This window comes from Sebastes fasciatus, chromosome 7 (assembly GCF_043250625.1).
Source record: "Sebastes fasciatus isolate fSebFas1 chromosome 7, fSebFas1.pri, whole genome shotgun sequence".
Taxonomy (NCBI): domain Eukaryota; kingdom Metazoa; phylum Chordata; class Actinopteri; order Perciformes; family Sebastidae; genus Sebastes; species Sebastes fasciatus.
The window spans coordinates 15,306,373-15,320,529 of NC_133801.1; the positions used below are offsets into that span (position 1 = coordinate 15,306,373).

At 39.9% G+C, this 14,157-nt stretch overlaps 1 protein-coding gene across 1 annotated transcript; it reads left to right on the plus strand.

Annotated features, from left to right (window-relative positions):
* The first annotated feature begins 322 nt into the window (after positions 1-322).
* On the plus strand, positions 323-9,161 carry rab38a (RAB38a, member RAS oncogene family). The gene is made up of 3 exons (XM_074641842.1): positions 323-1,166; positions 4,743-5,023; positions 7,925-9,161. The coding sequence occupies exons 1-3, from the start codon at positions 785-787 to the stop codon at positions 8,078-8,080; spliced, it is 819 nt and encodes a 272-aa protein (XP_074497943.1). The 5' UTR covers positions 323-784; the 3' UTR covers positions 8,081-9,161.
* The last annotated feature ends 4,996 nt before the right edge of the window (positions 9,162-14,157 follow it).

A 14,157-nucleotide genomic window follows, 5' to 3' on the forward strand; every position in this document is an offset into this window, starting at 1 on the left:
TGACAACCAGCCCAACCATGGGGATGGTTGTCACAAGTGCACAAGACATATTTGACAGTCCATATCTTTTGAACAGAATAAGCTCAAGGAGAGTAAGGTCACTCCGTTCCTACCTGACACTTTGGCTTCCATTACATATTGAAGGGGAAACTATCAAGGGATCAGTTTTTGAGGGATTAAATTGAAAGTAAAAAGTGTGACGACTAACCCTGTTCTCCCCTACTGTAATAAATTTGTGAGACACTTGAGTATTTCCATTTAATGCCTCTACTTTAATCTAAAAAACTTCTTCCACTGCTTACATACTCTCGTACTTTTTTCTTTTTCCTTTTTTTCTTTTCTTCCTTTTCCTCATAACAAAATAAAATAAAATGAAACATAGATAAAACAAAATGGAAAGAAAAATAAATTAAAGAAAGAAAAAAAAGAAAAGAAAAAAAGGGAATAAAGAAAAAAGAAAAAGAAAAAAAGAAAAAATTAAAAAATTAAAAGAAAATAAATAATAAAAAATAAATAAAAAGAAAATAAATGAATAAATAAACAAAGAAAGAAAGAAAGAAAGAAAGAAAACTTGAAAAAAAGCCAACATAACTGGGCAGGATGAGACACTTGAGTATTTCCATTTCATGCTTCTACTTTAATCTAAAAAACTTCTTCCACTGCTTATTTAATATTAAAATAGTGTTTTATCCTCTCTGGCTTGCATGTTTTAAACAGGGTTTTAAATACATCCAGGCACTCCCAGGAGGCGTCACAAGGTCCAGACTTCCCTCAGTGGGCAGGCATGCAGGGAGGGACCTCACCTCCCCTTTCTCTCTCTTCTCTTCTCCTCTCAACTCCTTCCCAACTCTCTCTCCAGTCCTCTCTGCTCTGTCCTGTCCTGTTCCCCTCTTCTCCTCTTTCCTCCCCTCTTTCCTCTCCTGTACGGTGGCTTCATGCTCAGCTCTCGCCCTCCTCGGTCGCCATGCAGAACAACCACAACAAGGAGCACCTCTATAAGATCCTTGTGATAGGTGACCTCGGGGTCGGTAAGACGAGCATCATCAAGCGGTACGTCCATCACAACTTCAGCCCCAACTACAGAGCCACCATCGGGGTGGACTTCGCCCTCAAAGTCCTCAACTGGGACCAGGAGACGGTGCGTCTGCAGCTATGGGACATCGCAGGTAAGAGTCAACTTTTACACACAGCTCACATGAAACAAGCAGATTTACAGGAGGGCAAACTAATATTTCTTTTTCTTTATTTATGTGACTAATTTTACTTTTACTCAAACTTTACATGTTTTTTTTAAGTGAGCCACAGCCAAGGAGAAGAGCCTATCCTTAAAATGATAAATATATTTTTATTTATTTATTATAAATAGGACACAGTGGCTAAGAAGAGATTAATATTAGTTGGTTAATATTCTTTAAAAATATATATATTTTTTTCAGATGTAGCTGAAAATGGAACATACTTTGGTAGACAATTAAATAAACGCGCCTTGTTTATTGAAAATGGTCATTTAAAATTAGCTGAAGGCTGTTTGGAAATTCATTAATGTTAGTGGCAAGATATAGTCCTGGAGGAAATTATGTTTTTAATTATTATGTTTTTCTTTTTTGAACATCACATGATTGGATGAATCTGCTTGTGGTGGTTATGAAAATCACTTTCCCATCCTTAATTAATGTCACTTTAGGTTAAAGACTAAACTTTCCAAACAATAAATTCAATATTCATCAGAGATCGGCTGCTCAAATGTAAATGTTGTCCTTCAGGAAAGGCAACAAGTTGGTTTCAAGTCATGTATGGAGGCCTGAGAGAAAATGTGGATTACTGACTTTCAAAGAATTGTGTATTTTGGAAACACTGATAGTTTGAGGTCAGTAACATAAAGACAGTGAGGATGAGCATGGGACCGTTTCGTCGCAGATGTTATTGAATCATTTTGATAGGAGGAGAGTGATTTTATGGGTTATCCTGGGTTAATATTCCTCATGTGCACCAGCTGACCTGTTGGCATTACTCACTTCAAATCACTTGGCAACACATTTCTGCAATTACATACAGAAGTCCAGAGAAGTTCTGAAACCGAGACCGAGGTGCCAAAATCACCTATGGGCCATGAGTATTACTAACAATATTTGGATGATATTAAATCAACCAAATATTTGTGACCTTTCACCTTTCATAAACACAATAAAGATAAATGCTTCATTTTATGAGGCAGTGTAGTGATGGCATCTGTGGTTTTAAAAGGCTAAGATTGAATTCATGTTACTCATTAATTAATTAATTCATACATAGATACATTTCAAATACATTCCTCACCTGTAGGATAATCTGTATTTTTTATAACAGAACATTTTTAATTGTATTTTGTACTATGTTGTTTGCATTTATTGGGGTTCAGATATGACTCTTTCGATAATAAAATAGAGATGTGAAACACAGAAATACACAGAAATAATAAAGGCTTTTCTAGAGGGATGCTGTTGATAACCTACAGCAGTCTCATCTCACATGAGTGTCGGCTGAGCTTTAGAAGAATCCTCTGACCTGCTGCTCTCTCCCCCTCCCGTGCTCCCTCTCCAGTAAGCGCAAGCAGTCATGTGTCTCAAACTCATGTGAGGCAGATTTGAGACCCAAGCTCTTGTATACAGAAAGCTTTTATTGTGAACTACAGATGAGTGTCTCCCTCAGAGAAAACTACTATAGGTCTGTACTGTATGTGCTCCTTACACTCGGCCTAAAGTTACATGAGCCTTGGGTCTGTCCATCACAATATCATATGGGTTCTCCATTTGGTTTGGATCACAGAGGGGAAAAGATTGTGTCAAATTAACACACTGGTTACAAAGCAAATATGTGGATTAAATGTTTGCGCTTACTTTACGCAGCACTGCTGTGGGTTTGTTTGGGGATTTGATGATGGACTGAAGTTTTCTCATGCCACAGATGTGATAAATCACCTGCTGTTTTCTGTGTATTCCCCAAGACAAATAATAACTTCTATTTTTAACAGCTTTTTTTCTATGGCAAAGGCTGTCGTGGCTAGCTGCACAGGCATATATATAGCATGAAGATGTGAGAGAGGCTGATTTAGGGCTTATTAGAGGGGCTTTATACACTGTTCAGCCTTTTGAAATCACATAGATATACATGTTGAGCTGTGAAGGTTTATGGCTGCAGACCAGGTTTGACACAAGAAGAACTCCTACTCCTACTTCATCTCCATTGAATTATTACCACATATAATCCCTATTAGTGAACCCATTGATACGCCTCCTTACATTACGTAACTTTAAAAGCCTTAAATACCTTCTTTTTTAATCGGCTTCTTACTATGAACGCCAACATGAACACATACATTTCACGTTTTTTTTGTAATTAGTATTTTATTGAATTTTTATATAAATATTGTCACATATTGGTCAATCATAATATAAAATAAAATATATACAAAATAATAATAAAATGATAGAATAAAATAAATAAAAATAGAATATATACAAAATAATAATAAAATGATAGATAGATAGATGAAAGAAAATACAAAAAGAAACACATAAATCAAACATATCTATATTAATCTGCACCATTATCTAATCAAATTTACAAGCAACAAATTTAATTCTCAGACACATCAAGAGTGTGTATGTGTGCTGTGTATGCAAGCATTGTGTGATGGTATGTGCTTTACTTCAAGATCTGTCCAATATCTGTCAAAGTTAAACGGTTTTGGTTATTTTACATGAGACATTTCTGTATGTCTGTGTTCTTTTTTAAGTATGAAACCAATTTCTTTTAGGTCATTGTCCAGAAAACACTCGTATGTTTGAGTTGGCTTACACAGAACGCTGGAAACATAATTTTTCACTTGGGTAATACTCCTGTATACTATGATACTTCCCTAATATATTACAAGATTGTGCCCTTGTGATGTGTCCTTGAACAAGACACAACTCCTCCCAGCTGTTGTGCAGCTGACCCTGTTCTCTGATCCACCTGTGCAGGAGAGCAGGTGAATAACAAATGTTCCTATGAGCCTCAACACAGTAAATTAATATCAGCTCCTCTCCTCTTCACCACGATGCAAACTAATTTGGGAAGGATCAGTTGAGTTTTTTTCGTTCAGTCCACAGTGTGAAAACGTCTTGCCCACAAGCTGAACTGTGAGGCTGGTACTGATGGTGCTCTAGCAGACGTTATGGATGGGAAAAATCAGTGTGGATACAACATTCCTTCAGAGCTTATCGAATTAATTTTACCCGCAGGAATTTCTACAGTTCACAGGCGGGCGCTCACACACACACAAACTCACACACACACACACACACACACACACACCAAAGACTGCTCTCTCCTCCTCCCATCCTGCCTCTATCCATGTCTACATCTCATCTCTCTCTTTCTGCAGCTCTTTGCAAACATGCATATCAATTTGTGCGTGCATCTGTGTTCGTGTTTGAGAGAGTGGGCGAAGTATGTCGGGAAGGCTTGCGTGGCAGCACATATGAGGAGACAGGAGTGTGTTAAAATGAGTAAATCGGATGATTCATGCCTCTGTGTCTGTTTGCCGCTGAGGTGACACAGCATCACTGTGCCAACATGTAGCTGATCTCCCTGCAAAATACAACGATGAATTTCTCTAATGTGCGATATAACACGTTTTTACACCTTTACACTGGTACCAAAATTCTAATCATTTTCTTTGTGTGTATGCTTCTGCGTCCTTGTCCGTGTGTGTCTTCTAGGTCAGGAGAGGTTTGGCAACATGACCCGCGTGTACTACCGCGAGGCCATGGGCGCCTTCATCGTGTTTGACGTCACGAGGCCCGCCTCCTTTGAGGCCATCACCAAATGGAAGGAGGACTTGGATTCCAAACTGACTCTTGCCAATGGGAAAAATGTAGCCACGGTGCTTTTGGCTAACAAATGTGACCAGGGCCGGGACGTACTGACCAATAACGGAATAAAGATGGAGCAGTTCTGCCAGGAGAACGGCTTTGTGGGATGGTTCGAGACGTCCGCTAAGGTGAGAAAGATGTGACACACACACACAAATATAAATACCAAGCAGTAACAGAGCATTGTGGTGCTGTGGATACAAAGAGAAGAGCCCTGAGGTGTACTTCCTGTTAAAAAATTCTCCGAGAAGCCTCTGACTACCAGCTACCAGCTCGAGTGTGTCAGACCCAGCACCTGATTAGCCTGTGGAGACGCTACCACAGAGGCACATTCAGGATGTGAAGGAATCCTTTAAAAGTGCTGAGTTTAACAGACTCTCAGTCTGCTCAGTATTTGCTCCAGTCAATGAGCAGAGCTGCAGCTCACAGCAGACATTCCTATTGTGTTATTTCAGGTCACTGACTGACACAGATATTAAAGGAATAGTTCAACATTGATGGGAAATAGCCTACGCTTATTCACTTCCTTGCTCAGAGTTAGATTAGGAGATTGATACCACTCTCTCTGTTTGTTAAAATATGAAGCTGGAGCCAGGAGATGGTTAGCTTAGTTTAGCATAAGGACTGGAAACAGGGGGAAACAGCTAGCCTTTATGGCTTTATCTAAAGGTAAAAAAAAATACCAGCACTTCTATGATTACATGAATGAACCTTCGTATGAACTTTGTAACTTTTACAGTCTAAATTGGACATCAAATATTTCATTGAGCAACACAAAAACACAACAAACGAAAGAATATGAAACACAACTTTTAAACTTTAATAAACTAAAGTGCAGTATAATTCCAGACTCATTGATGTAGACAGGAATGAAAGAATGTGATGTGCAAATTGTGACGGTGAGATGAGCTGAGGATCCAACTCACCAACACAAACCGTGATTGCAGCTCATGTGGACCAGGAATCTCACAGCTGAGTGGGAAGGGAAGAAAATAGACCGAGACGTGCACACACACACGCACACACACGGATGGAGGTAACTGGTAACTGGAAATAGTGGTGACCAACAATGACTGGTGCAGTGAAAGAACAAAATAGAAGGCTATAAGATAAAGTGAGGATTTAAGCTGTTGAAATCAAGGCAGTAAACCAGTAAAGGAATTGAGAGGCGTTGCAGTGTACACTGTAGAGTCTGAAGCCCATACAGCTCTTTGCTTTGTGTTTGTTTTCATAAAAACCTGCCAAGAGTCATCACATTTGTAACCATGAATATAAATAGCCACAGACTGTGAATATTAAGCGATGTGCATCTTGATGCCACAAGTGTCATTTGCACAAGAAAGTATACAGTTTCCTTTGGAGCTGAATGAGTGTCAAGAGTCTGTTAAATAGTCTATCAGGGTCATATCTGACGTACTCTGAGCCCACTGCCAAATAACCTGCCAGAAGAATTATTTCAAACATTTATCTTCAACAACGCTGCACATGTTCTGCATGCACAAGAACGCACAGGGAAGGAAGTGAAGTGTAGAGAAGGTGTTTTTTGTTTGGAAGAATCTGTTGTTCCAGATTTAACAGTAAGGATGATAGATCACAACGTGGCACATAGAAGTGCAGGGAGCTGCTGCAGACGGCAGCATATCACATCCTACTGAGCACACTGTTACATCTTATGAATATTCAGTATTTGTACTGCATCATATATTAAGAAGGTGTGTGCATGTGTGTGTATCTCAACAACACTCGCTGCTGGTCCTCTCCTTGTGTGAACCTCACTTTAACAGGCCATTACTCTAGTTTACTATAGCCTTCAGCTCTGGTCCAAGTCGCTCTAAATCTTTTGTACGGGTGCTGTCTAATCTCTGGGTGCTGGCGAGAAAGGACATTTTGCATTTGTGTTTTATTTTGATGGGTAGAATAGGTTTGTAAATCAGGCAAGATGAGTTTTGCATGATTTTCTCATAGCAGTATAATGTTAGCTCTAATAATTTCATATATCCTGGTTGTGTAACCACATAATCACAACTTGTTCCAGACCGTTGTTGCGTTCTCTACAACCTTCTCTGCACCTTGCTTCCTGTCTGCAAAATTCACTCAAAATAACCTTTCATGATGGCATAATAATAAAAAAAACAACAAGCACGGAAAAATCCACAAGTGCGGTGGTGCAAAAACACGGTGTAAAGCTGAACCTAATTCAGATTTACAACGTGAAGAGAGTAGAATATAATGAGCAACACTCCAGGCATTTATTTCTGTCAGACAAAAATCATTCTGTTGTCAGCCCTGTTTATTTAAAACATTACATCAACTATATTTAGTTGACACAGCTTTCATTCTCTGCTGTTAGCATCAAATCAAAGCTGCTCAGCTGTGACAGAAAAAACACACTCCTTCACATCATTCAGTAGTAAATTCATGTTTGATTTTCCTGAGATGCAGAACATTGAGAAATTAATCATTATTTGAATACGTAGCCTGTCTCTAGTATGTGAGTGCCTGCGTAGATTGAACATATTAGTATTTTTATTTGCCTGTAGCCTCTTTCTCCCTGTGTTAGCGTGGGTTTTCTCCGAGTTCTCCGGCTTCCTCCCACAGTCCAAAGGCATGCAGGTTAATTGTTGACTCTAAATTGCCCGTAGGTGTGAATGTGAGCATGAATGGTTGTCTGTCTCTATGTGTCAGCCATGTGGTAGTCTGGCGACTTGTCCAGGTTGTACCCCGCCTTCGCCCAATGTCAGCTGCAACGACCCTGAATAGGATAAGCGGTTACAGATAAGAAATGTATATAAAACTCCCTTTTCAGTTCACATCATGTCTGCTGGCCGGTGCCTCGTCCATCCACTCCGTTTAGTAACGGCTCATTAGGTTCACTCACCTGCTCTCACAGGTTTTTCTTGCCACACTTGTTTTATTGCCATTCATAAAAATGTTTGCATTAATCAATTTCTCTTTCGCCTCCTCCTCTCTTTTTCTTTCCCACCTTTTCATCCTCCTATCTATCCTTCTACTTTGTCCTCTCTTTTCAGGAAAACATCAACATCGATGAAGCGGCCAACTGCCTGGTGAAACACATCATCGCCAGTGAGAATGACATGCTCCAATCAGAAGTCCCCGACACCATCACCCCCCAGTTAGAGAAGGACAAAGGCGGGACATGCTCCTCCTGCTTCAGAGCCCAGTAACAGCCCCCGACAGTTGGATGTCCTTTTGTATCTCATTATTACACACAAAGTCGAGTTTGTCTGTGAGCAGGAGACGGAGGGAGAACTACTTTGGCTGTTTTTTTTAGGAAGCATTTATGGGTGCCAACTCCTTTCCTGTCTGGTAGCTGGGGTGGGGATGGGTGAGTGGGTGGGTGGGGATGGGTGGGTGGATGACAGACAGGCAGCTGGCTCAAGAAATGGAGACAGAAAGAGAGAAATAGAAATGGATCCAGCTGTGTGCGCTTGTCAGAGGCAAGGTCACCCTCTGGGTGACTTCAAGTCTCGACACTGCCACTTCGGTTACCATGGAAACACACATTCTGTTAATGAACACATATACAGGAAGATTGCAGCAAACATATCCGTATAAAGGTCCGCGGATCTATTTGTTGTCTCTCTTTCTCCCTCCTTCTCTTGCCCACTGAGTTTTTCTCTGCTTGTTTCTGTCTCCTCATCCCTCCCTGACAGCATCATTCTGGTTTAATAAGCAGGCAAAAAGCTAATTTATATATCGTTTTCCTCCAGATATCCAAAGCAATTCAAAGTCAGTCCCGATAACACTATACAGCTGCAGTACATTATCCGCTATGGTTTCCTTGGATTTTGTTTCATTTTATTTTATGGCACTGTTCTTGTCTTACCTCTTGCACATCTGCCGGCTCCAATAATGTATAACAGATTATATTGATGTAATTAAAGTGCTTTTTTCTAATACAAACCATTATATTTAATGTCTTCAATAGTTATACATGTATTCACAACATATTTTATTTATATGTGCACTTAAAGGTATGTCGGATGACCTTACTTTTCGTCACTGAGGTAGAATTCCACTCGTTTCCATGGCAATGCTTTCAAAATACTATGACATAAAGTCTTTTATTTCCATTTTAATTCAATGGTTTTATATTAAATTTATATTCACACTGTTCAATATTTGTAATATTTGTAATTATGGGATAAATGCATCTATATATATATATATACAAACATGTACATATTATATAATGAGTATCCTGTTTTCAACATGTTCATATGAATAAACCATAGCTTTACTGACCTGAGTGTCTGGATGTGATTTTATGTTATAATCTGCAGGTGTTTTCAATCACTCTGGCTGATTAGACCAACCAATGGTAAAGGTGTGTATAGTCCCGCCCCCTCAAACAGGTGCAACCAATCAACAGAGGTCTAATCAGGAAGTGAAAACACCTGGGTAAGTGGACAACAGTTTCACTCTTATGCAGAGGGCTAAACTAACATTAAAAACACACTTTTTCTAACATAAAATGTACAGTTGTGTTTGTGTTTCAATGTACATTAATTTAACTTGTTTTAAGAAAGCACTCTCCACCATGCCTGTGTCCCCATAAACAGTAGATCCAGAAATTTTGTTTCAAGTCAAACAACAGGAATTTAAATGGATTAATGCATTATTTTTAGAAGGTGTTTGCTAAAAATCAGAAAGCAGCATATCATTTTAAATTCACAGATTTAACCAAAGCATAATAAATTCAAACATCTCCTGGCACTGAACCACAGAATGTATTTCGTCTCTCTTTTTAAGACATTTCAGGCTCTTGGACAAACATTCATTCATTCCTCTTAGAGGAGGATTATGTTTTTTTTCACAGTTTGTGTTAGCGGTCACTCCCGCTAATATGCTGAAAATCCGATTTCACAGAGAAAAAGTTCAGATTCCAGTATAATATTTCTTGTTTGTTGATTTATTTTCCTCGGTGACCTGCCTCTGACCTGCCATGTGACTGCAGCCAGCACTACGCCGTCTTTACCTTCATTCTAGATACTACTGTAGACATCCATTATCACAAAAAACACACTTTTAAAGGTCATGACATATTTATATTGATGATCTTTTCTTTAAGACGTAAAGTAGCTTTCAGTTGGGATTTTTGACTGTCAGACCAAAGAACAGGTAAACCTGGAGTTGACTAGACTGCAACACTATTTCCCATAATTAGTTAGCTAGTTTCAGTGACTAACGCCAATTTTCTATGTAAAAAAAACAAAACAGATTAATAATTACATTTACTTGTAAATGCTTTTTTAATCCAGTCACAGATTTAAGTAAGGTGTTGCTCGATTTGTAAACAGTGGGCAACCTCCAGGTCTGAAAAGTGAAGCCAATGTGTAAGTACCTTAAACCTGTATTCTTTCTAATAGCCAGCAGGGGGCGACTCCTCTGGTTGCAAAAATAAGTCTGATTGTATAGAAGTCTATGAGGAAATGACCCTTCTTCTCGCTTGATTTATTACCTCAGTAAACATTGTAAACATGAGTTTATGGTCTCAATCGCTAGTTTCAAGTCTTTTTCAATACAGTATGATGTTCATTTAGTAAATTATGGTCCCATTTAGAGTCAAATCGACCTTAAAACAGGGTATAAGATAAGATAAGATAAGATAAGATATTCCTTTATTTGTCCCACTGTGGGGAAAATGCTTTAGGGCGTGGCTACCTTGTTATTGGCAGTTCGCTACCAACGGTCTGGGAGTTGTCCGTTTTTGTGCCTTACAACTTTAACCCTTTCATTCGTTCATGACAGTTAATTAAAACCTTTTTAGTCTTCTAAGAATGTCTTATTCAGTGTTTGGTTGTTCCTTTCACTTTTGGTTCCAAAAAAACAAGATGGCAACGTCCAAAATGCCAAACTCAAGGCTTCAAAATGGCAGTCCTCAAACCAATGAGTGACGTCACGATGACTAAGTCCACTTCTTGTATACAGTCTATGTTTGTAAATGATGCTGTACCACAACATTCCTGTCCTGTTACCCAACCTTTTTTCCGTCTTCCTCTCCTCTCTCCTGCCTCAGACAGACACTACTCTGTCTAATTAACGTCCTCTGAAGATAACATTTTGTGCCTCGTTTAACACTGTGGTTTCTTTTCACAGTCTATTGTTTAGGAGAGTGTCTGTCGGATATCGGTTCAGAGGTGAGGGCACGCGCTGGAGAAAAGAGGGTGCCACTCTACTAATTTGCAATAATTGGATCTGATTTCCGACATTGATGTAACAATTTATGAGAGAAAACAGAGGGCAGAGAAGTTATGTGGGAATCTTCCTCTGCTGCGTGTCAGAAGCCGACCCCGTTCTCTGTACGCCCACACAGGCACAATCCTCACAAACACACACACACACACACACACACACACACACACACACACACACAAACACACAGATGATCAGAAGATTTCACAGATTTATCTCTCGCTGGTCTCTAAGGCAACAAGCTGCCGAGAGAGTGATACTGTCGTTTCTCTTTACTTACAGGCCTTGTCCTTGTAGTTCTTCTAGATTCCTTTCCCATGTAACAGAGAAAGAAGAAAAAAAAGAAAGAGAGAGAGAGAGAGAGAGAGAGAGAGAGAGAGAGAGAGGAACCACAACAAGGGACTATAATCACAAGACTTCTCAGTCATACAGGATCAGGAGGAAATAAGCTGCACGTGATTTCAGGATGACTTAAAAGGCTTTCTCTCTGCCTCCCACACACACACACACACCCACACACTGACTCAAACACCCACACATGGACATTTTACACACCAATACATATGCACACAGCTTTACCTGTCAGTGCCATCCCGATTACTCTGTTGTAAATTGTATTAAATGTTTGCAGTAGCCTTCAGCTGGGGTTTCCAGCTCGTTCTCATTCCCTGGGCGTTAAATACAGATGCTTTGTCACACCCCTCTGCGTGTGATATAGGCTTTCCATTTAATGTAAACCAATCACGTCACTATTAACGCTCAGAGAAAGTGGTTGAGGAGCAGAGTTGCCAAGTCCGCTTATTATAAGCGACTTTGGGCATTTTTTGGGGCTTGTTTCTGAAGTGTAGTTGCTTATTTGGGCTTGCTCTTATCTCTCTCCGACGATTCGCAGGCAGTTTGCCATAATTGTAAGTGTGATATACAAGCACATCATGCCAATCTGGTTCAACATGTTAGCACTGAAAAACATAAAAGAAATGAAGCACCGTTCTCTTAAATGAGGCTTACCGAAACTGGATTCACGTTTTTTGCAATGCAAAAATGTAGCGAAATGCAAAAATTGAATTAAATGAATGAAGAGGAATCTTCATTTGTTTTCTGTGGGAATGTGGATCTTTCAGATCAATTTGAGGAGTGTCTATGGTTTGCATGTTCCACATTTTATCGTGTTTCATGCAGTGTGGGACTCGCACTGCTCTGGTCTTGGTCTTGACATGGTCTCAACCCCTCAAAGTGTCGGTCTTGTCTCGGTCTTGATACACTCTGGTCTTGGTCATGACTTGGTCTCGGTTTAAGTGGTCTTGACTACAACACTGTGTTGCCTAAACCTAAGCATCATAGTTTGACGCGCTGGGCTACCCAGTGTGTTACAAAGTGACGCCAAGGGGTCCTGACAAAGTGAGGATAACCTCCGGAGGTCTAAAATGAGCATTGGCATCCACTGTAAATTAAGCCACTTGTTCTCAAATGAAAAATGACCCTTTGAAGATAAAGGATATTCATTTTGCAGCATTGATACATAAATAATGAAATGTTATGAGCGCAGTAATAAAACAGCCATAGTGAAAATACGGGCACTCAGTTGAGGTGCAGTGTTACTATATGGTCGATAAACATTGAGAGTTGTGTTGGAAGAAGAGGCTGTGGCAGGCGTACTTTGGCTGAGAATTAAACACCCGGTAAAATGGAATCAATAGCAGGAGCCAGGGGAGACTGCGGATGAATGAAAGTAGCGGCTGCACCTCCAACTTTGATCGATATGTGTGAGGGTTCGTCTGTGTGTGTGTGTCTACGTGTGTATGTGTATGTGACCTCGTAGCAGCAGTGGGTTTTAGATGGAGTGCTATGTTGAATATCAAAGGCCTACTCTGGATGACTCATCATTCACAACCAGAGAGAATCCGCTCCAGTACCAGACCCAGGACTCTCACACACACACGCAGATGTACTATTGATTACACCTGAGGATTTGTTTACACATGCCGCAGTGACACAGTTGTGTAGGAAGGGATATTGTTGATGGCCATTACAAGCCTTCTGTATAAAAGGAGTGTTTTGTTTGTTTTCCATGAGGTCATTTTAGGGGTCAATGCAAATTCGTAAATATTATCTTAGAAAATGGTAATTTGTGTAGCAATTAGGCCCGGTATTTGATTCATCAGCATTCAAGTGGTAATGCTAAAATTAGACGGAAACTATGAAATGAGTCAACCGTGATGTCACCCATTGGTTTGTGGACTGCCGTTTTGAAGCCTCAAGTTTGGCATTTCGGCCGTCAGCATCTTGTTTTTTTGCAACCAGAAGAGACACATGAGGGTGAAGCTAAGCTCAGACATTTTTAGGCGACCAAAATGTTACAATTAACTTTCATGAACTGAAAACACACTGTGAAAGGGTTAAAGTTCTAAGACAAAAACACAGACAACTCCCAGACCGGACAACATCCTGATAGCGACTTATCAATCCCAACGTAACCACGCCCTAAAGCATACCCTGCTTTATGGTCTATTTTACTCTAAATGGGACCATCATTTACTAAATGAAAATCATGCTGTATTGAAGAAGACTTGAAACTAGTGATTGAGACCATAAACTCATGTGTACAGTGTTAACTGAGGTAATAAATCAAGTGAGAAGTAGGCTCATTTTTTCCTAGACTTCTATACAATCAGACTTATTTTTGCAACCAGAGGAGTCGCCCCCTGCTGGCTATTAGAAAGAATGCAAGTTTAAGGCACTTCAGCACTGGCTTCACTTTTCAGATCCTGGAGGTTGCTCCAATCGCTCCAATCATCATGTTGGAGGTCGCTGTTTTTCTCCCCTTGAACTCACCAACATAAAAAGAAAGGGCCAGTTAGAGGACTATGCACCTAATAACAACTGGAGTTAACTATCATTTCTATTTTGTGTCTTTTCTGTCCTCTGATGGACAGCAAAGGCTGTTAAAGATGCAATGTACTGCCAACTGGGCCAAAACACATAATAATATACCCTGACTGAGGGGGAAGGTTGTTTAGACAGCAAAGAACTGCCCACCAGGAGCTTT